General features: G+C 39.8%; 1 protein-coding gene across 2 annotated transcripts in view; it reads left to right on the top strand.

Moving 5' to 3' along the window:
• The window catches only part of LOC110838055 (ras-related and estrogen-regulated growth inhibitor), a 138,751-nt gene that overhangs the window by 58,750 nt on the left and 56,102 nt on the right, over window positions 1-23,899 (top strand). For both annotated transcript variants that reach the window (XM_022080847.2, XM_022080846.2), the window contains one exon: window positions 16,802-16,878. In XM_022080847.2, the coding sequence (XP_021936539.2) occupies window positions 16,802-16,878 (77 nt within the window). The remainder of the gene's footprint in view (window positions 1-16,801; window positions 16,879-23,899) is intronic.

The raw sequence follows: 23,899 nt of genomic DNA, 5'->3' as shown, positions 1-23,899 counted from the left end.
ATTGCCGCACGTGGTGGTTTTGTGTTGTGACGCCCAGAAAACCTTCGACAACTTCACCGCCTTCAGAACCTCAGATCGTATGTTTTTATTAGTGGTCCTGTTGCCAAGTCCCGATGTGATGGTCCTGAAGACCCTTTCTGTGCTTAGGGTGTGATCGGCCGAGGTCTGTTCGGGTGTGAATGCTGTGCTCACACAATGGCCGGGGCGCATCCCATGCATTAAGCTACATTTACAGTTGCCTTTATTATTTATTTACCGTAATTTCAATATTAGAAGTATGTGGACGCCCAAAGTCTAAATAGTTCCTCACGCAGGGACCTCATTCTGGTACGTCACTGTTTATCAGTAAGGGAAATCTTCGAATTCAACCAGATGTTTCTAAGTTGAGCCGAGTTTTGGGGCCAAAAAAATGAGGAACACAGACAGACCAGTAAACTAGATTCAGAAAGAGTCTGTGAAGACCAAGTGGTATATTTATCACAATGAATTATATTTCATTGTTATATATGAGGTGTTGTATGGTAATTATACAGGTCATTAGTTTTCACATTAGCAACAAAAGGTAGTGTTATCAAGGAATAATTCTGTTCCACTTCTCGACTATTTTTCCAGAAGGTAACCAAAAAGAACAATGTTGTTAACAGTAAGGTGTCTCGCAGTATTATTTGCTACTGTAATCCATCGAGGTTTTTCGCCGCGAAGGCCTGGATTTGCGCCGAGGGCAGTCCACGTGAAATTGTGGAATTTGTGGTTGGCGAAGTGGAACTGGTACAGGTTTTACTCCCTAGTTTTTCCCTGTATCATCCCACAGTTCCTGTGTATTCACTCATTTAAGCTATCATGTGCAGTGGGCCTGTTAGCGGCCCAGTCCCACAGAGATAAAGACAATTTAACTTCATAGCAAAAATAAAAGGTAGACCATCCAGAATAGGAGCGAACTACTAGCTTTACCCATAGGATGTCAGATTTTCAATTTTTGTTGTTTCACAATGTGCTGAAGGCCTGATGTACGAGTAGTTGTGTTCAAAAATGAACCGAGTACAGTTAGTTCACTTGTTCGCTAAGATAGTAAACCCTACTTATTGCGTTCTTACGCGGATGTTAGAAGATGACGAGGTGTTGACTACTGGGTTGCATTGTTCAGTGCTGAAGAAATCAGGAGGTATCATCGGAATGGAATCCGAAAGCGTGAAATCTGCAAACAGCAGTGATTGATGGACTTCCATTACGTCGATTTGAGATATCCACGTGCTTGTCAAATGGATGTCTAATGATTTTAAGGTCGCTTGTTTCTAAGGTCTCGTAATAAAACGACCTTTAGGGGTTATAAGTTATGAGGAGGTGAACTGAGCGAGCTTTATGCAGGGTTTTGTGAACGTAATAATGAACATTCTGGTCCATAATAATAACGTATTAAACAGCCGAATTGACAAAGTGTTGAAGTAAAACGGTCTGCCATGAATTAATTAATTAATTAATTATGGACTGAATTACAAGTGGTCGAGGAGCCCATTGATTTCTGTGTCCGTCTTAAGTTCGCCTCAGCGCGAATTGTCACGATAGAGGATGTGGAGTTTCGCCACTCTTAAGGTGACTGTAATAGCTAAGTTTCGTCATGTGGGCCTAGTTCGAGTTTGGGAGCAGAATAGATAATTTTAATCGTGAAGAGAATTTTCAACAGACGTTGATGATTGTTCGTTCTGTTACGTTACTTGCGAACTGAAACTTCGTAGTTGTACCACAAGTCCGTAAGTCGTATTCAGGAAATAATGTCTCCAAAATGCAAAGTGATCTGAGTGGTTTCAAATAGTGTATTTAACTGTTTAACAAAATAACACACACCGTTGGATGAAGAGTTTCGAAAATACTATTGTAACATACCGAAGAAGTCCATAGATGGCCGCTAGAAACGCAACTATTGACATGATATTAAAGGGGCGATTCTAACCCGGAAGGGAATTTAATTCACACACGGAGGTTTTTTAGTAATTCCTACGAAAACGTCGTTGAAAATTTGAGTCGCCATTTTACTGCCGTGTCAACAGTTGCGATCCTAGTGGCTATCATTGAAGTTGCGTCACAGTGCTACAAAAACGTTTCATGGAGTTCTGCTTCAAGTGGTGTAAGTTTCATTTCTGTGTGCCGTTGTTAAATGTTTTTGACTCCGCTCAGCTCATTTGTGTTCTTCCTGTGTGTGAACACCGAGTTCAAAGCGCCCGTACTATTGACATTTGTTAGAAGGCGCCTAGTATATTTGTTGTTCTACCTGAATGTTTGCTGATGTTATATTCCGTAACCTCGGCGTTACGAGTCATACTTGCATTGATTCGATTAGCGTGTGTGCTGTGGGCCATTGCCATTTCCTCAAGGAATTGAACCTGCTGCAGCTAGCAGTTGATGGGTGTAGCGTCTGGACACAAGACTCAGTTCTGCAATTCGCTATTACCATAGCCAGGGCACAATTCAGAGAAACTCCCGTCCAGTTTAGACCCGTACATCTATTTCCCCAAGAACCATATTAATATCTTCTTTACAAGTCTTTTCAAAATTCTATTACTGATAGCTTTAAATCCTCATGTAAGACACTAAATTAGAAGTTGCTAGGTGTAACCTTATTTTTCACTACAAAAGAATGAACCCAGAAAAAACTTATCACTGAAACAAGCGTATTATGTCGATATTGAGTAAGTTTCAATGCACATTTTTGACTACGGTCTGGATGACAAGGGTTCGATTCCCGGCATGGCAGAATTTTTCTTTTTGCCACGCCGTCAAGACCGGATCTGGGGCCGACTGAGCCCCCTCTCCAGTGCGTGGCTTTGGGGATCTTTCTTAAGGAGTAAATCGGTTGAGGCGTGAAGCTGACCACTCACCTGCTTTGAGTGCCGAGAAGCCGCAAGTTAACGAACTTCAAATATTGTTAGTCTGTTCTTCGCCAAATAGATTGTGCCTATTATTATAAATCAAGTAATGGGCGGGGAATGTAGCACGCATCGGAGATGCAAGAAATAGGGCTACATAGAAGTTTAATTGGAAAAATGTGATGGAAAGATCTAGAATAAGTGCGAGAATAAGATTAAAATTGATGCTAAATAAATAGGATCTTTGTGGATTGTATTTATCTGTGTTCTCAAGAACACTTTGCCCACGGAGTTCATACAACCTTGCCCCTTCTCCCTCAAATACAGAGAATGGCAGGAGAGGTGCAAGCCCTTCTAACTCGTTGCAGTACGCTGCCGTTTGCTTGTTTGGTTCTCAAGATCCATGCCACGCTCCAGTTTATTAAATTTTTTAGTCTGATGTCAAGGTCCAGTTCCCTAAATAGGACACTCCTTGTACTTGTTTTGACACCGCTGCGTAAATATGATTGCGTGGCCGACTGACCCAAGTGTCGTTAGCACATCTTGTGACACAAAAGTATTGGTAAAGTCTGCAATTATCTACAGTAGTTTCCCTCGAGCATAAATTATAATAATGACACATGTTATTCAAGTGGTATTGATACTGGATTACGACAATTTCTAGATGTGTAAGACACATTGACGTCGACAGCAATGTTGCTGAAGTGATTCAGAAGTCCTTAGGCGCGCACACCAAAGTGGCGACATCTGGGCGCACCAGGTTCTTCCAGTGTTCATAATCGAGTTTCGCCAAAGTCCATAAGGATTTTTTTTATCGTGGATGGACAAGGTTTCCAATAAGGGAATTTTCTTCTTCCGGAACAATAAAGTAGGTTTGCCTACGAAGTTTATGAGACGGAAGGTGTTTTAATATTGTTTCGCTGACAATGTTGAAGGACTCTTGTCCGTTCATACAGTGATAGTTGGTGATGCATTGTAAGGAATATTATCGAACCTGTTAGTTATTTATTATTGTGTAGTACATACTTTTGCGAAGCTATAACACACAGAGGTGTATGCTTGAAACAAAATAGGTTATTAGGTAATACTTTATAATATTGAGTAACTCAGTTGGTAAAATTGCAAAATTACATACAAACTAGTTGGCCGTATTAATATTTGTACCGATTTATAGATAATTGGGAGAGCAGACATGATGACATTTACCGGCGTCCCTCAGAATCGTTCGTGATTATAAAAAAACATACTTCAATTAGCATGCACTGTAACATGCAATGGTACCAACACATTACTAATTAAGATATTCGCAATTCTTAGTATGGGATAATTTCTTGCAGCTCCTTTCCTTGTGGAGACGGCACCGAACTGTGACATAATATTTGCACCATCTCCCCCCCCACACACACTCACACACATGCACGCATAAAGCGTTTTGAAAGACACTGAGCTCGACTTTGGACACACGTAACACACATTCGAATATGTGAAGCTGGTTCCTTTCTGACATAGCATTTACTCGCACAGATAATCAGGAAAGTGAATGCATTCCTAATGACTCACCAGTTCTGTCGTGGATTGCGTGTATCGCTTTCGTCGATGACATAATAATACTTGCTTCCACTTAAAACAATTAATACTTATGCGTGTCGACAACCGATGACGTGGAAACACGAGTATACTGGTTTCGTTAACTAACTTATTGTAAGTGTTGACTTGGAAAAACAGAAATTAACTTTTCATTATGGTTTATATTCATAAACGTTTCAGTGCATTGCTGGACGGCTACCTTTTCATCTGCTTGTTGCATTTTTACTTATCATCTACTTCATTCTACGTCGTTAATATTCCATTCATTCATACATTTTGGAAATAGAAGGAGTCCATGTCTGAAGAGATGAATCCATAGTAAAAGCCGTTATCTTAAAAGTTCACTAGTTCTGACGTTCTGCGTTGCGGATACCCCACCAGTGGTATATGTGCCACTCATTCGCTCAGCAGTTCTGCTAAATAATATGTGTCGAATAGTGAGGCCGCCGGAACGCTTCTCCCATACAACCTACTTACCATGGCCAAATCTTGCCGATTATGAAAGGTCACGGTGTTAATATCTTACGAGTTTGGAGATTCTCTTGCAATAAGGTCGTTTACTGTAATCACTGCCGAATTAAGGAGCACGTACTTGAGACGTAAATTCGTCGAAGGTGGTGACCAAGGTCACAGTCGACAGCGTTGGCGAGGAACCCCTACAAAGAAAACACACCTAGAGTGCATTAAAGTAATTTGTTGGAAATCACCCGGTTGAAGCTGTATAAAAATTGTCCTAAAAACTACAAGTTGGAACATGTTCTAGCTAAAGAGTGAAGTTCCTGGTATGCTCGCTTGCAAGCCCGTTTTTTTAGCACGTCATCAACCAAAAATAGAATGTGTCCATTCAGTAGAACTGAAAAATACAAAATTAATGAAAATCCACTCTGAAGTTCTCTAACCGTTACATGTGGGCAGAGAGATCTGGAGAAGCTAATAGGTACAATTTTGCAACTTTTAATTGTGTACGAGCTTAAAAAATACATTTATTTGTAATTAATAAGTTTTTTCGTGTTATGTCTTATCGCATTCACTAAATATTTAAATTACATTGTTTTACTAAATCCTTTAATTTGGAAGATGATAGATTGATGATATGAAAACATAAGTTAACAAAGTGAGTAGGATACTTATTTAAAAAGGGAATACACATATAAACTATGATTATTAAATCAAAGTAATTTTAAAAATCATGGAAACTGATTAACTATCATTTCTGTACGCCTGCTTTGCCATTTTAGCTGGTTAGAACAGTTGCAGTCTTGTAAAAGATGATGGGATTGCGAACAAGGGGACTGTTCATTCACAGCTCGCTCACACGCACTGGAATTCGGTTTATATCTTGTTCATGTTCCAGAAGCCATAAAGGTAATAATGTTCGCGTTTCTTCCAACCGAGCTGTTTAAGGAACTCGTTTTTAGCCTGTCCGGAATTCGCAATAAAAACTGCAATGCCTTCTTATGATTTTGTAGCAGGGACGTGCAGTTTCATTTACCAGTGATGTTGAAGACCAAGACACTTTATTTAGACGAGATCGTGATCATCGTGTTTTTTTACAAACAGGAGATGTCATTTCCACAGATCCACGTTTTATGAATAGATGTATTCCTCGTAATTCTTAGTTTTCCGAGATTTGAGCTTTGTTTATATCCTGTATCCGGTCATATTTCTGGTTATGTGTAAGTCGCCTAGTACTGCAATTTACTGCAGGCACAATTTTGGACCAGTGTGAACGTACAGCTCAAAAAACATAAGAGGATCACTTGTTAGACAGACAATGTAAGTCGTGCGAATGAAGAGATTAGTTTGCTAATTATGAACAGCAGCACTTGTTAGCTGAGGTCAAATTCGTGTAGGGTCAGCAGTAAGGCGGGACTGCTGACTCCGTTATGGAATTTTTCTGTCGTGTATTCAAGCGGCAATTTCATTGCACATTGATCTGTACGACTTGAATGGCAGCTTTACAGTTTGCGCAGTGGTAAGTGGAAGCCATCTTAGGCTTGAGGAGGAAATGTAGCACTGGTATGGTCTTGTTACCGGCCTTGAATCACGGAGATTAAGGACGTCTGGGTATGTGATAAAACTGTGGAAGTTAGATGTTTAGGTAGAACAAATTACGCATTGTCACTTTTAACCCTTTGATTCTTAAACTTAAGCTTATTTAAATAAGTATTCTATTAACAATATAGTTCTTACCTCAGAGAAAACGCAATTTGGCGACGGATACGACATTGATGTTTCTTATTATACTGAAATGGAATCACAGATATTTGTAAACGTGGTAAGCTGAAGATAAAAAAACGAGATTCATCTGTATTAGGGACATGGATGATGCTTCCATTGACGAGGTAACCATCGTGTGCTCTTTTTGAAACAGGCACCAAATGTCGGATAGTAAAAGAAGTGTTCCCATGTCGTCACGCCTATGAGTCTGACAATATTTGTCGTCGTGAAGTATAAAAGGCTGCAGCAGCAATCATAAAGGGGCGTTTCGCCAAACTTGTGGGCCGCAGGCAAGACAGGCTTCTGAATACGGCCAGCAAAGCCATTGTTGTCTTCATTGATGCCTGGCAGACATCGTACAACAGTAAAACTCCTACACGCTACAGAATCACGTGAAAGACACATGAACTACAGCAAACTTACGAGCTTGGTTGTTTGATCAAAACAGAGTCCTATCATAATAACTCTCTCTCTCCCCCCCCCCCCCCCCCCCTGAAGATATGCCTTCTTATGCTTACGAAGCTTAAGACGAAACGTGCACTTTTATAAATTTACTATTACTGATTTCTTTGTTTTGGGTTTAATCCATTGTCTATTTTTAAAACAAATCATAAAACTTTAAAAGTCACTACGTTTCGAAGGAAGGATCTTCTTTTGTCTTCAGGTAAAAGGAGAACACAAGAACACTTTACTTTAAAATATGTTTATTGGTGCTGTTTACAGTGAGAATTACAAGAAATCCATGAAGTATTACAATAAGAAGAGTTGATGGTTATTGAAGCAGATGGGATATATAGTTAGTATTGAGCTCTAAAGGGTTTATTGTTGAATTTTAACGACTGCATTTATTAGAAATGTACATTTACCGAGTCCATCCGTACAGATGCACTCTCATACTGAAGACTCCTCACTGAGAGACGCACAGGCGCTTTTGAAACACAACTACCCGCAGAACAAATGAGGTATTCTGTGTATGCGGACCACAAATTCTTAAAGTTTCGTGTGATGTTTCTTTTGTGGACATTTTTGTGTCATGACCTAGAAGAAGAATTATTGAAATTTATTTCCTGGTGATACAATCAGTGAGGAAGGACCCTTCCGAGCGCTCACACGTGGAGCGTGGAATCTGGGGACTCCATGACGGGACTTCTCCTTGCCTGTCAGTTCGATTTGACTTCAAAACAATGGAAGCTGTGGACGTTGGGTAAGAACCAAAATATAGGTTCAGAATATTTCCATTACCTATGACGTGAAATGCTGCCTTCGGATAAGTTACGAATGAATTTACCCTCTGAAACTCAGTGGTAATTGTTGTTTTGACAATCTGTAGTTCTGAATTTTGTAGATTCTGACAATAAACAATATTTATTTCCTCAAACAGCATTAACCAATTGATCTTTGTAATGATGGTTTGGTGTTTTATTTGAGGCAGACAATGAAAGTTTAAATATTATTTAGATGAATATTGTCTTGTAGGATGAGTCACTCCGAGATATTATTTCTGTGAAGCAACGAATTACGGACTTTAAGGCTGAAGTTTTATTTCTGACATCGGTATTGGAATTCTTCTGTTCTCCTATGCAGTGGATATCAGCCTTTTCCACAGTGGATAAAGCGTCCGAAGCTATAAACTGATCACACCGCTTAAGAATGTGTCTTTACGTCTTCTTGGCCTTGCTCAGAAGTATCTTAGAGCCGGTACAAAGTTCGATCAATAATATGTTCTGTAGCCTAAATTTTAAAATTGTGACTATAGTACAGCCACTTACATCAGCCTTCAGTAACTATGTGCATTATCGTACAGGTGGGTTTCATTTGGTCTTAGGAATAAAAAATATTAATTTTCCTGCTCAAGTTTCATAAACCGATTTTTTTAACGGAGATGTAGTGTGTCTTACAAAGATAGGAACCTAAATGTAAGTATTTAAGTGGATCATTGAACCAAGATTATTGCAGACAGAGGATAAAATGATGATCCGTTCTGCGTAGAAACCCGCAGTTCAGATTTTGATTTTTAATCTAATCCAGATTTTAAAATAATTTGCGTCAGAGGTTAGTAATTTCAGTCTAGCACGGTAAAAGAATTTTACAAAAATGCAATTTATTTTTCCTATAAGGAGAAATGTGGATGTAAGTATTTTACCATTAAATAACTAGAATATTACGTCTTTCTATTCGTACATTTATATGGACGAACAGACGGACACAGCAGAAGTAAACGGTGCTGTATCCGAGTTGCGAAACGCGACTGAAAATCCCATATTTGAACCATAGCTCAATGTTGTTTCACCCTGAGGAGCTTTACTTAAAGCCGTTGTGTAAGTCATTGCTTTGAACCAGGCCGCAACGTATCAGGACATTGCTCTACTGGTTAAAAAGTATTGAAAACTATCAGAATGAGAAGACAACGTAAGGCTTGGCGCAAATACCCAAGGTTCTGTTATTTGCATCCTCACCAGTAAATTTATTGTATCGAAAGGGCAATCAGCCGATTGTATTGAGGCTGTTCTGCAGACAATGGGTAGACAGGGAGGTGGCTCAGGAGCACCGACACGAAGACCAGGACCCGCCCTTTAACCTCGCCACTTTGTAACGGTTTGGCCCTTCCTGATGAGGATTACTGTCCTTATTTATTAGCCTACTTATTACAGTAAGGGAAAGGAGGCTGACTAATGGGTGTCACTACTAATTTCTGGACGAATTGCCTGATTTTGATTAAACTAAGTGTAGAGGTCATGTCACTTCACTCCTCCCTTTCGACAATGGTAGGTCTGACAGCATGAGGTCATGCGAGATGGGAGGCCCTTTTCAGCAGAGTGCGATCGAAATTTGCTCATAACTGCAACTTTCGTTTAGCTTTCTTTTATTTGAAGTGTAACACAACAAGATGGTACCAAACGTCACGGTCGAATGGTTAGAACTCCATGAAGTCGGATTCAATTCTTGACCCGGTAATCGACTATCCTGATTAACTTTTTTTTTCCTTTCAGTATCTGCAGGTACATGCGGGTAGTACCTTAACACTACGACCGTTTTCTTGAATATCCACCGATTAATATCGCAAGGCAGTGAATTCGATATTGACGCCGGAATAGATCTGTAAATATATCTGAACACAGTGGCATTACCTTCATTCCTAAGTTAATTTCTTATGTTTATTTGTTTAAAAGAGAAGCGTCATCAGCAGTAGTACTGATGGAAATTGAAAATTGTTTATTATTGTTGTTGTTAATTGCTCTACATTCTCGTTGTCCCTTGGTGCTGCGTAAACTAGTAATGTTGCAATAACAGAGCGACGGGTCCTAAATGCACAGACGCGCAAAGCAGTTAGTTACCGCTTTTAAATGGGAGCATCGTATAAATTGAAGTCACAGTAAATTCCACTACTTTACAAGGACAAGCAAAACTGAAAAAAGTAAAGCATCAACTCAAAAAAAAATAACAACAACTAAGAACTTGTAAGGTAGGATGGATTGAGGGCTTCTTTCATTTTGCTATCTGTAGGACGTCTCGAAAGTTTCGACGCTCTATGCAGGTCTACAGCTTGCCCCAGTATATACGTATGAATCGTATTTGACTATTGAGATTATTTATGTTTCATATACCTCAAAATTTGCCAAGGATCCACTCACTCCACGTTTACGGGTTCTGCTTAAGTTCGGTGTTTGAAATTGTGTTCGGCTTAACTTCCAAGTCCGCAAATAGTATTTAACTTTGTTCTGGTTCAAAGGCAGGGTTTTTAACGCGCTGCCCGCTGATATAATTTATGCGGCCTGTGCACATTTTTGTAATATTAATAAATAGTTTCTGCGTAAATTAAAAGATCGGTAAACCCTGATATGAAGGTTTCTGACAGCCGTGTAACACAGTATGTATGACTTAGAGAATTTAGACTTTGTTAATATCCAAGCTTTTAACCAATATTTTAAAAAATAATTGGATCAATTATTCTTCAGAAATTGAGATTTTAAGGGGAAGATGTGCTGATGGCCTAATTTGGATGGAACATCTCATATGAAGGCAAAACGCAGGCGTGTCAAGTTTATAATACTCATCACGTTAATATTATATTAATGTAAATTTCTTTTATTTATTTCTAGTAATTATTTTTTTCAAATTAAATATTTTGTTTAGGCGGTAACTATTCTTCTTTTTACAGAGTGATACGTTATTACAAAAACGTACGCTGGCCGTATGCTGCCTGCGGACCGTGTATTGCAACATATTATCTGATGTATTTTATGTTACAGTTTGTGGTGGAAGCACTGATTGATCACCTGTATTATATCGGTGATCTAGATCTTAGTAGTGATTGATCGACCGTCCTGAACTTCACTTCCATCAGATCTGATTTGCAATTTATTTTTCTACATTATTTAACTCGATGTGATGGTATTCATATTTCATTACACACCTATACTTTAGTTACGAACTACTGTCGGCTGGTTTTTGTAGAATCATTTACTGAATTTTATTGCATTTGTGATGGTTTTGCTTTGATTATGTTTGTTGATATAGTTGTTAACGACTTAATGTCATTTAGCACTCTGCGCATATGGCGAATGTTGGCCTACAAGTTTCGTCTTCCAAACCACTTGACGAATTTTGGTAAAATTTGGTATGGAATGTGGGATAAATACCAGCATTTTTGGCGAATATTACTAACTGTAGCATGCCTTACACCATGCTGAAGTGTAACTAAAGTACACCGATATAAAATATTAAAAGTAGTTTGTCGAAGAAAACAGTAAATTTCTGATATGAAATCAGCATGTCATGAAGATATGAAACATTTTTTTGAAACTTTTTTCTATATAGAGGGGATATTTAACGAAATAAAAAACTGTGTAGTGTCTGCACTGATATTAGCTTTGCCAATTGTTTTCAGCTGAGTATCATCGCTGTTGGTTAACTTTCTTACAACAAATCCAGTATGAACATCAAGATTAATGAGCTGTACAGAAACACTGCGATAAGACTCGCAGAAATTAGACTTACTATGCTCTTTTCTATATCATATGGCCTTACCTAGAGATTCTTCCCGTGCGCTAGATTGTGGGCTTGATGGTGGGGATTCTGATTTGTTTGCATGCGCATGTCATCTGGCAGCACTGAGCTGCGTGTCTTGTGTCAGTTACTACCAGCAATAACAATTCCAAGGTGAAGGTTAAACGGTCTACATGTCATTGTGAATGGGGTGCAGGTCATCATAACCCTTACATAACGTGATACCGTCTCGCGAAACGAAACACGTCTCAGAGCGGCTCATAGGTACAGTTCCGGAGGTCCAACGATGAGTTAGCATTGCTGCCTTCTGTCAAAATACCCCTCATCCTCCTCCCCGGAGAAATTTTATACATATATCCAGTGAGACAAGTACCTCGAGAGCCTTCTTTCCTTGCTTTGTAATATCAGCGGTAAGTCTGATTACCGTCGTAACGTAACAGCTTTTGCGTAGTCGTGGATCAGTGACTAATTACATTGCGGACCTTAAATTTCTTTTTGTTGGTTTTAAGTTGTGAGTAAAAGTGTATTAATCACGCATCGAATGTCGCTGTTTTTCGTAGTCAGGATTTCCCGGGATAAACCGGAGACCGGCTGTCCTCACTGAGGTTTTTCGTGTTTTTACTCAGTTTCTCCACGCAACTGCGGGGGCAGTACCTTAAATTAGGCCTCGACCGCTTCCTTCTATATCCGTTCCAATTCGTTATTCACTGATCACCATGTCATTCGACGCGAAACGTTGAGGTAATGGAAATTACGTTCTGACGCTGGTGACTTCGGTAACAGGGAATGCAAACGAGGCTGTTTGACGCCTATGGTGGTGTCCGGCGGAGTCCGCGTTTGGCAGGAATCTGGCTTCAGTCGACTTAAATATGTTCGCACATTTAATACCTTATTAATAAACTTTATTAATTTTGTATTTTCATCGCGATTTGCTGAGATAATGTTGCTGTAAATTGTATTAATGTTCAACACAAAAGTTCATTCTCGTTATGGTTAGTCATCTTCGTACTCGCCTCCGTGAGTTCCTGAACACTCAAATATTTTTGATCGTGATGCTTTTTTATACATTTCGCAAACATCTGCTGCTTGTTTCTGAATTTAACTAGAACGATCACTTTGGCAGAAGAAACCTAATCGGAAATGGCTACAAAGGGTACTGAAATAAGCCGCCTGTGACATGATGCGCTCTGATGGGATCTATAAATTTTTTGCCTACATCGTTACAACATTACATTTAATTATATGTCGTGAAGAAGAAGCAGAACAAGAAGTTGCACGAGTGCATTTGAGCGTGAACAGAAGCGAGCCAGGCCACGCACGGATGAGCACGGCCTGGTGGATCGCCCAGCTAGAACAAATGGCAAACGTTTTGTTTATCAAAAGTGCATGACAGCTGAATCATGGTTCGAGTATCTCCATGTAATATTTCCTCGTAAGACGCTCATGCATGCAGAGCAGAGATGGAACTGCGAAAGTTTCTGTAACAACGTTCTTCTGTTGTTTGTTGAACTGACTAGCTCATCTGCTCGTTCTTGGAATATTGACAGTGTGATTGCGTTATTTGTTGACCTGGTTGTCGTTTGATCTAGAAACGTGTATTCAACCACTTATTCACAAAAGGTTGCTTTGTGAATTTCAAATGACTTTCCTTATCTTGAATATTTAATTGTTTTTCCAAGCATCGCCTTCCGTATCAGTTCACCGTGAAAGATGAAAGTTAAAACTGATCGAGTATTAAAAATAATTGTGTACACCGACTTCACTATGAGATTTCTACCACAGGAAAGCAAACTTTCAGCAAGTTCTTTGAGACTGCTTCCTTCGGTCTGTTAAAGAACGGGAGGCAATAACATCCATCGGATGATGCATTCTTCTTCGGATGCCCTTTCTGTTCGCACGAAACGTTCCTGGAACCAACGAACAATACTTGGCATAATAGTAATAACTTTACAGAGCTCACATCTTCACATCTGTAAATTTCGTACAAGCAGTAAAGCCAACGTAGCAGAATTTTTTGAGGCGGGAGTCTTTATACACAGCCTTGGAAATTTGTAAACGCTGGCAAATATGAATTTTTTCTTTATTTTCACTGAAAAAGACAAAAGTGTTCGGACGGAACGTATTTTTAAACTTCACTAGGTAAAACTGTATGAACTTCACTCCACACATTACCTTGATTAGTTATTCTGTGAATTGCCTAACAGTAGTCTGTGAAAAAACGGACTACGTATTTTAACGGTTAGCATATGCACGTCATACGCGAACTGAAGGAATCTGATGGAAAAAATTCTTAGGTATTACTACTGATTTCAAAACCTAATTTCATATAAATAGCGTAGCCATTTTGGACAAATTTTACAGGCGAGGCGTGGTTTCATATTACTTAACATGTTGACAGCAAACGCAGCCAAGTACGGAATGAAGAATACCTCCTATTTTACACGAACAACGGTTGCACTTAAAGGTTGGAGTGTGGAATGGAGTTACACGTCGGTATATAATTATTGGCTTTCTTATCTTCATGAAAACAGAGCTGTTTCTTTATCCTACTGGAACGGATCAGTTGTTCCAATAGGATAAAGAAACAGCTCGTACTGCAAAATCATCAGTTGGGATACTGCAAGAATTATTTGGTTCCTCGGCCTTCCACATCTCTTGACATCTCTTTTAGTCGTAGGTCTACTTGTGATTTTTAATCAGTTTTGGGTTGAGTGACTTTCTAATAATCATGTCTAAAACCTAAGTTGTGATACAGAAACACCTTAACAGTGTCGAATATCGTACATATCACAGAGAACACGACATATACAGCAGCTGTCGGACTGTGGACCCATATGAAAACAAGATGAACGTATTCTGTATAAGTTTATGGGAGTGCTTGGTTCATTTTAGTGACACAGTGTTTGACATTTTCCATCGTGTGAGGTATGCTTCATATATGACGTTTCGGAAGTTTACTCTGCTCCCGCCTTTATGTGATTGTCATTATACTTACACTTTTCTGTATTATTAGTGATAAGGGTGGGGATACCTAAATGTCGTGTATATCAGAGTGCCTCACACAACAAATATACGATGTCCAACACCATGTTATTGTAATATAAAGAACTGTGGGTGTAGTAACAACACTAGGAGTGACAGTGTTTTGAAATCAGGGCCACACGTTGGGTAGAATGTATCCAGACAGTGTGGGGGCAGTCCGGCTCGCTCTTGGCTTGACCATATTAGAGCCACCTGACCATGTGTGTGGGTGTTGGGCTCCTGCACACAATAATAACATTGTCGAATGCAGATGAGTCTGTGCAAAGAGATAGTGCAAAATAAAAGTACAATGAAAAGCCCAAGTTGAACACTTCCAGGTATAAGAAAGTAAATTAGTTTGTTCGTACGTTGCCCCAACTTGACATCAAAGCCAAATAAACGTAAAAAATTTAAAAAAACAACCGCTTATCGTACAAAAATAGTGGACGTATCGTAACACGTATCTTATTGCTATTTACAGCAATTTATAGCTATTGAAACAGATTTAGATGGGTTTAATATGTAATAAAATACAAGACAAAACAGTTTAACTGTGTTTATTATGATATCTGCAGTGTGATCAACGTCCGCAAGATGTGAAACAAGAAAATCGCTTGAGGAAATTTGGTGTAGGAATTCCACCAGAGTGTACAATACGCGATGCACTGTTAGGCGGGTCATACACAGAGGAAACCAGTTATGGTCACTTCTCGGTTCCTGGCAGGAACGGCATGACTCATTGCTACTGCTATAAGATTTTCTCTATACCATTCAAATTTCGCTTCATAAAAACAATAAAATCAAAATGTTCTGAAAGTCATGCCGCTGTGACAATTGCGTTCTGGTTTATCAATGAACGCACTGTATAATGAAACGTTTCTTCTGACGTGCAGACACACGGCACGACGTTTTAAATCTTTGTTCTACTTTGAAGCAAGGTCCAGTAGTTGCCATAGTTTTCTGGCCACCGTCGTTGTTATCACGAGAAAACAGGGCTTTTGTTTCTTTGTTGTTCTGCATTATCACGGTATATGGCGTCTGACTCAGCACGAAGGTTCTACAATAACCGCGTGTCCAGACGTCTTCGAGCGATAAACATCCTATTAAAACTATTCTTATTTAGGCTGCAGTTCATTAACTGACTTTCCCGTGCACAATGGTGTGTGTATCAATGCATCCTGTTTAGCGATGTCGTTTTTAAGGATGCCATATATTTTTCTCACTCTTTAATTGAATGAAGGGGCCCATTTACACAGTTGCTAGCGCTCCTTGAGCTGTCAAAAGGCTCGTTTCGTAGACAGTACCAAAACTTTGGTGAAAGTAGGATCGTGGAATTAACTCTGTTTTATACCAACTATCTGGCAACAAAGGTACGATAACATCGCTAATTCAAAAGCACGCCACTGGACATGATCTCGAGTCGACATAATCCAGTTCACATCCCCACAACCTTTCCGTCCCTCTGGGGCTTCAAAGTGACTGTTGTACAACTCCATGAAATAGAGTGTTTCTTCAGAAGCTAACAATCGCTCACCTAGTCAAGAAATTCTCCGAGTGTTTTTTAGAACCTGAAGGTTCATAACCGTGTTCACCATAGCCTGTCACTGCTCCCAATCCTGAGTCATGAATCCAATCCACGAACCCAAACTCCTAAGATTTAGTTTAATATTATCCTCCAATCTGCACCTACGTCTTCGGAGTGTTGTCTTCCCTTCACGTTTTCCAATAATTTTTCTTAATTATTACTCCCCATGCGCTCTACATGCCCCGCCTGTCTCACCCGTCTTGATGTGATCATCCTGATAATACGTATGTAATGAAGAGTACAAATTACAACGCTCTTCACTGAGCTGTTTCCTCCGTCCTCCTGTCATTTCGTCTCTCATAGGTTTAAATATCTTGTCGGATCTTCAACATGCGACAGTTCCCTAATGTGAGTTTCACACTTTCACACCCAGTCGATTTCTACGAGGGTATACAGCGCAACGTCCCAGAAGACTGTCATCTGCCCGGAAATGTTCTCCACTCTTTATCTTTCAACTTTGTTCTGAAGTCCCGAGGACTTTGCGTGGCTGGGATTTTAATTATTATTTGTCTTATTTCAGACTTCCTGTACAGACACAACGTGACGTTTGATAACGTCACAACAGAAGTGGAGATCTTGGATACGTCAAAGTGCGCGGTAAGTGTGCACTGATATTTTAAATAAAAGGACTAAGCTCTGTAAACGCTACTGGAGTGTGCATGTTATATGTCCTATAATAATTATGGATGTGTTTTAAAAGTGTAAACTTCGCTTCGTTCTTTGATTTATTATGGAAACCCTTAGTTTCTGCGTCTTTTGTGAAATTTCGAGTGAAGTGCTACGTTCCAGTCTGTAGCATTATCATCTACACGTTACTAAATAGGAAGTTTCTCTTTTGGATAATTTCTCAGCGAGAAAATAGCCGGGTCACATTCGTGAAGGCAACACACTAAGTTTTCAACGGTATGTATTTGAATTTATATTTGTCAAGTTTGCAGTAATCTACTTTTTTTTTAACGAAGTTTGCATATTTTTCTGGCCTCCATTTTCGAAGACCTTAGCAGTTGATGCGGAGTCGTACAGTAACCGTTAAAGCCAGCCATAGTCTGAGCATGTTGTGGTTTGGAAAGGAAAGTGTGCTGTTAATCTTGTGGATGCAGAAGAGTCTACTACATATATAGCCCGTGGGTACTCCTGCGTTAATTTTAATAATGAAGAACTAATCTACGTCCCTCACACAGTGAAACAAAATTTCGCGTTCCAAAGATGACCTCAATACCCTTTATTAGATTCACATACTCACGTATACAATACTCTTGTTGCCGTAAATAATTTGGGGGCTTCTCCTTTACTGAGTACGTCATCTCTTCATGTTCATTAAATTGAAATGGTCCATGTTAGAGTGCTCTAAGTTCATACTTCCCAGTAAAGTCATGTGGATGATGCCAGCACGTAGGTTTCCGTTGTACAGTGCTCTAACTATAACTGTTTAATTTAGCATCATCTAATAAAAGCGGGATGTCGTTATCTGCTGACAGGCCTAGACTTACAGAAACGAAATATAATGTTCGTGCTATTATTAAATTGTTCTGTTTATGTTATTCTTTATCTCAGGCACATGGTCCGATTCACCAAACCATTTTCTGCCATCGGTCTGTTTATTGTGGGAACATTCTGGCATCCAACATTCGTCTTATGTACTTCGCGATAACATTATCTAGGTCACAAATTTTACAAATAGGCCGCGCTCCAGCGTGATCTCCCAGCGTCAGTCAGCATCCGACAAACGTCGACTTCACTGGCGAGTGTGTGTGTTAACTGAAATGTATAAATGCCCATACATATTACATAGCACATAATGTATGTGCCCAGTAAGATCACATGTATTCTTACAGAAAAGCAATCAGTACTTGTGATCTTTCAAGTCGCCTATAGGCCTACTATCTCAGCAAACCTGGAAGAACTGAGGAACCCCACGAAAGCTTCAGAATAGTCGGACTCTGGAACGAGTTTCGAATCCCAGACCACAGAATACGAAGACGAAATGTTGGCAACTCACCTGTTTGTGTTATGATTTGTCTTACTGTCCTGTGAATGTATTTCCCGCATACGGGCTGAAAGACATGAATCTACGACTTTTACATTTATCTTGAGGATCCGGACTGTAAGAACCTTGGCAGGAGTTCCCACGCCCATGTAGCCACCCCTTGCTGTGACTCTCATCAGCAGGGGGTCGAACTCGGGGGATGCTCACCCTAGCAGCACGAGGTCAGTCGTCGCTGTCGCCTGATTGAATAGGCTGTTCATATCAAGTTACAAATGTGATTAATGCCACAATCTAAGGCGGTGTAAGAGACAGGGAGGTGGTGAACAGAATAATTGCAACTCACTACGAACAACTTCTCTGCAGTTACAGTCTTACACCATTGTATCTATCTTTTTCTAAATGTTCTCTTATCGTCTTTTACCTTTCTCTGTGTGTTCAAAGGAACACATGGCACACGTGTAACTACTAGAGAACATATTCTTATTGCCCCACAGAAATGTGCGTAATATAATTCAGCACACACTCACATTTAGCGAGAGTTTTTTGAATACCACCGCGAAGGTTAATGCACGAAGTTAAGGCGTTTTGGGAAAATAGGGTTAGGGGGACCGAGGTCACATTAAATGATACTTGTTGTGAATATTAATTATTAATAACAATCCTGGCATTTCAAGTTCGACTAAATAAAAAGATGTTGTAACATCAGGTGACATATTTCCCTTTTGTAGTGACCCAATGAATCTCGCTCCCAAGACAATCGAACAGAGTCCAGTCAGACGCACGAAGATGATGTCGTCGTCAGTTCTTTGTAGATACCTCACCCAAATACTGGATGCGGTGTTTGCATTTACTGTGTCACCAGCACAACGTTTGTTCGACGTAAGATAGGTGAAGGAACAGAAGAATGAGAACGATTATGTGACGAAGAGCTTCTTAATTAGCGCTCTCCGCCATTATGAAGGCGACTAAATAACAAAAGAGGGGAATGGTAGGAAATTTTGTAGGCATGGCTAAATGTTTGTATTGAAAAACCTCGACAAGAGAAAATCGCGTAGGAAATGTACTATTTGTACGGTTATTGGTGAAATAATATTTATGAAGACTTGAAATTATTTGAGTTGTCTTAGGTTAGATTTAAATGACGTTATTTTGTGTTGACGGCTTCCACAACGGACAGAAATCATTGCTCAAGAAGGACTGAGGAACATGGGATCAATATATTGTTGGTTAGTTAATTAGTTTAAGTGTCCATCACTAAAGCAAACACGCAGTTGAAACGCTTTTAACATTCTAAAGCCATGAATAAGTAACATTTGTCAATTTTTACATCCTTTTGCAGTTTTTAAATGAATGGCAATTGTGACTGTGACGGAGCCTATCAAAAACTTTATTCTGCCAAGTAATGAAATGACGACAAGAAAAAGAATTTTCGAGTGAGAGAAAATAGCATGTGCTTGTTGTTATTGTACTGACGCCAGTGATGGCTTTGAGCATTTCCAAGTTGCGCTGCTCTTTTGTTCTGAAGATGGTTTCTGCCGTCTTTTACAGACAGCACAATACCAATCGACCATGGTATCGACCCTAGTCTCATTGTGTCCGTTTCACCCCTCGACCTCAAGCAGACGCTCGGCCAATAGCTGTTTTGTCGTGATATGTGTATCCACGATCTACCGACGTGTCATAAAAGTTGCACGTCATAAATAGAGCGCGCGATCGCATTCCTTCGCCAGCTGGATCCTCTCTGCACGATCGCTTGTTGCAGATCTCAGCTGTTAAACTTCAGAAACTTCATCATGTAATGTTGCCGCCCAGTGGATGGCATTGTCTCTCTCGTAGCTACTTGGGAGGAAGTCGTGCGTCAAATCCAGGCATGAAACAGGCTAGCGTGACAGACTTTTTAATGATTATCCTCTGCATCTTCAGACAAATACTGGGATATAACTTCAAAATAGGCCATGAGTAATTTATTTTACGTATTCTGACTGAAGTAGAGGTCATCACGGACCCATGCCAGGTCCTAGTAGCACAGATTATATTGAGGTCCGGATTCGGACCTGCTTTAAGTGATAGCAATCAAATGTTACATAGAACATTTCAGGCTTTCTCTGGCCGTTCTTAAAAAAAAAAAGTTGTTCGTAGTTGCGCTCATCGTGACACAGTCGGGCTCCGAAAATAAATTCCACCGACTTGATTTTCTCGATGATGCTCTTAGCCACCCTCTCCCAGAAGTAGTTGGAGATAACACCTTTCATACTTGACATCAAACGCGGAAACATCCATAGATTACTGGTATTTCTATATTAAAAGAAGATAACCATAATCAGAGCAGATTACAAATATATCGGGCTTCATTCGGGCTTGAATTAAAGTACGTCGGGCTTAGGTTGGGGTACGGGTAACATATTTTAAGATAACCTTCGGGGTTTTGCTGGAACGGGCCTAATCCTGCTTGGATAGGGCCGGGTTAAATTCTGAAATGTCGGCCCATGCAGACCTCCATACTGAAGCAGTTACTTAGGTTAGGGCATGCAGAACGTCAAATGAGAATGACGCGCTCGTGACTTACCCGTCTCACCAGGAGAATTCCTGACAGTACGAAAGAAACTGAAGTTGATCTAAATCGCTTACTTCTTAATTTATCTTACGTCGTCCTCACATCTCATTCAGCGCCGTTAACTCTGCACGCATCTACCGTGAACAACAGACGTTCTGCATTACCCACCCAGCAACTGGATTCTGAAGAGACAGACAGTATGATGACAACGACAATTTTATAAACCATCAGAAGAAGAAAGCGATTCGATAGGTGTTGGTTTAAACAGTCTTTTCCTGCACTATATTGTGGGCGTTTCTAGTAATGTTCTTTTTAAGATGGGAAGCATAATTTTGATTATTTCTCACATTTTACTATCTTCCTAGTGCAGGGTTGTCCTCTTGTACTCGGTAGTTAATTGAACTTCCTGTTTTGATCCTCAAATGTTCATCATCACCACAAATCCCGCAGTTGGTATGTATTCAGGCTCAGTAGACCATAATGCATTTTACATAAGAAAAACTTCATTGCGATCCATTTTAATGTTATATTTCCAACTAGGCCAATATTCGAGTCTCGTATGTGGCCACTTTCCACAAGACAGTAGGTGTAAGGTTCCTGATTAATGTTACAGTGCATGTAGTTTTGTTGAAAGTAGTAATTACTTTTAATTTTATTCAGGAAGGTGTGTCACTAAATTGATGCAGCCAGTGTGTATACAATATGACATATTACCTTTTACATCCGACCAAACAAGATAAAAGTGATGTGATTCAGTTTTCACCATCAATACCAAGTAGCAAAGAGCGTTAGGACGTACTGGGGCATCCAACGGGACTTACACATCTCTGGGCCACTGTAGCCACCATTCAAGGGACGCAGATTCCAGTCGGACGGTCAAGTGAAACAAGCGATCACGAATTTTTAATCATCATCCTTTGGAATTCTTCGAGGAAGGTATCCATCGCTTGTCGTGTCAGTGGGATGCATGTCTAAATACGGGCTGCGATATTTTTTTTAGTGAGCTTAATAGAGCCATTCCTCGAAACTAATCCGACCAAACGATGCAGTGTTTGAGTGTTGAAGATCGATGCAAGAGACTGCGATGCTACTTTTTCGGCAAATTATGTATTAAATTAGGTCTAAATATTTATGAGAGAGAAATTTCAAATTTTGTTAACTGTGTGTGGTAAACATTTTAATTATCAGTGATGTAACTTCGCTGCATTTGGTTTCAATCCTGTCCAGGGTAGATATATTTTGTTCTTATTCGCTTTCGGTCTCCGTCCAGAGATGTTGTCCGCGTCTTTTGTGTACAGAGACCCTGACCCGAATTGGACTGCATATGCAGCAGTCTTGAAACAATCGTCAAAACTGGGGAAGCTATTTCTGTGTTAATTGCTGTATCAGTCGTGGGAGAAGCCACTACACAAAAGTTACATCATCTTTACGATGCAGCCGTAATAAAACAGTCTCGCACCTCGTTCCTGAAGACATGTGAAAATTTATTTCTCCAAATTTGAGCCCACCCCCAATACAAAGCGTGTTTCGGCTTGCCCCGCCTTTCATAACATAGCCTAACCCTAACCTAACCTGAACCTCCGACAGTTTCCATTGTTTCGTTTACCTTGATTACCTTGGTTTCATAATTACTGTGGTTGTCATGATCACTTTGGTTACTTTGGCTGCCGTAGTTGTCGAATTGACTCTTGCCGACTGACGGACAGACAGATATGGCCGGCCTGAATGAGTTTTTTCATGCACGTTGTGCACATAATAATAATAATTTAATTAAATCATTTGTTTTAACGTGCTGACTCAACAGTTACAGGAGCCAATTACAGAATTTGCACGAGAAGATAAAATAGAGTACAGAAAACAAAGGTAAAAACATTTTAGAGTAAATAATGATGATTATAACAATAATAATCATCTATAAGACTGAAAGTTTTCACTTGAATAATGGTGAACACGGTCTATGAAATGTTGGATTCCTGCTCCATATTCGCACCCCAGAGTACTTTATCGACAATAACCCTCTGTTAAAACACTCAGTCAAATGGTTCAAGCAATTTATCATTCGAGACTAAAGCCATCTGTCATTAGCACCTGATGTTAGAAGCTATTTATACTATAGCAAAGCGGAGGAGATGCAGACTGAATATCCATGACTCGTATCATCAGTGTCATCATCGAAGGGCGGATCAATTTTTATCATTAACGCGTCTCTGTATATCAGTTTCCACTAAGTCTTCTCTTCTTCTATTTGGTTTTTCAAGTTTCGTTTTATTTTTCACCGTTTCGTGCCACGTTCTCTCATGCCATTAGACGCTAAGTAAACTCTGTCAATCATAAAGCGTCGTTAAATAGCTTATGAATTACTGTAATTCGTCAATTGCGAATGCTTTGCTATTTCGTCAGCTACTCGTACAGTGTATAGGTTATGGAAAACATTCTGTGTTCGCAATGAAAGTCTCAGCTGCACACAATTAAAGTTCCAAAACCGCTGTATAGAGCATGTTTTATCGTATTAACAACAGATTTGTTGACACGGCGGTGGTGAAGGTTAATTCCGCGAAATAATGAATGTGGGAGGAGACTCATAAAATCTTCCTAGCCCAAAAGTAAAGTGTGGAGTAGTTTCTCGTGAAGACTTACATGAACCGGTTTTACAGCTGGGCAAATGCTTGCCACAACTTTAGATAACGCGTGAAATGTAATTTACGCGTGAGAGACTAGTAAACTCGACCGCCTAGAACAGCAGGGGATTTCTGAAGAAACGCTTTACTCAAAAGTATCAGAATACTGCAAATGTAAACATGCAACAAGGATTATCGTTTCTTCTTCTTATTGTTCGAAGTAGCCTGTAGTGTAAACATCACAGAAGGGAGCTCAGAAGTTAATGTGGAGGAGGAACATTTAACCACGCAGATATTTACATTCTTAGAAATCGATCTGATTGGACTCGACTACGTGAGGCGTTGTGCGATTCGAGAAACACTTGAAGACGGCGCTCCGTTGCTGCGGAGGTGTGAAGAAACTTGAATGATATTGTTATGTGAGGTGATTAATGAGAAACGCTGCTGGTGCTGCCACCT

This window comes from Zootermopsis nevadensis, unplaced genomic scaffold, assembly GCF_977971745.1.
Source record: "Zootermopsis nevadensis isolate Lab colony 2312 unplaced genomic scaffold, Znev_1.0 Znev_ptg000030l, whole genome shotgun sequence".
Taxonomy (NCBI): Eukaryota; Metazoa; Arthropoda; class Insecta; order Blattodea; family Termopsidae; genus Zootermopsis; species Zootermopsis nevadensis.
Note: the sequence above shows the minus strand (reverse complement) of the source record. Positions and strands in the feature narration are given on the sequence as shown.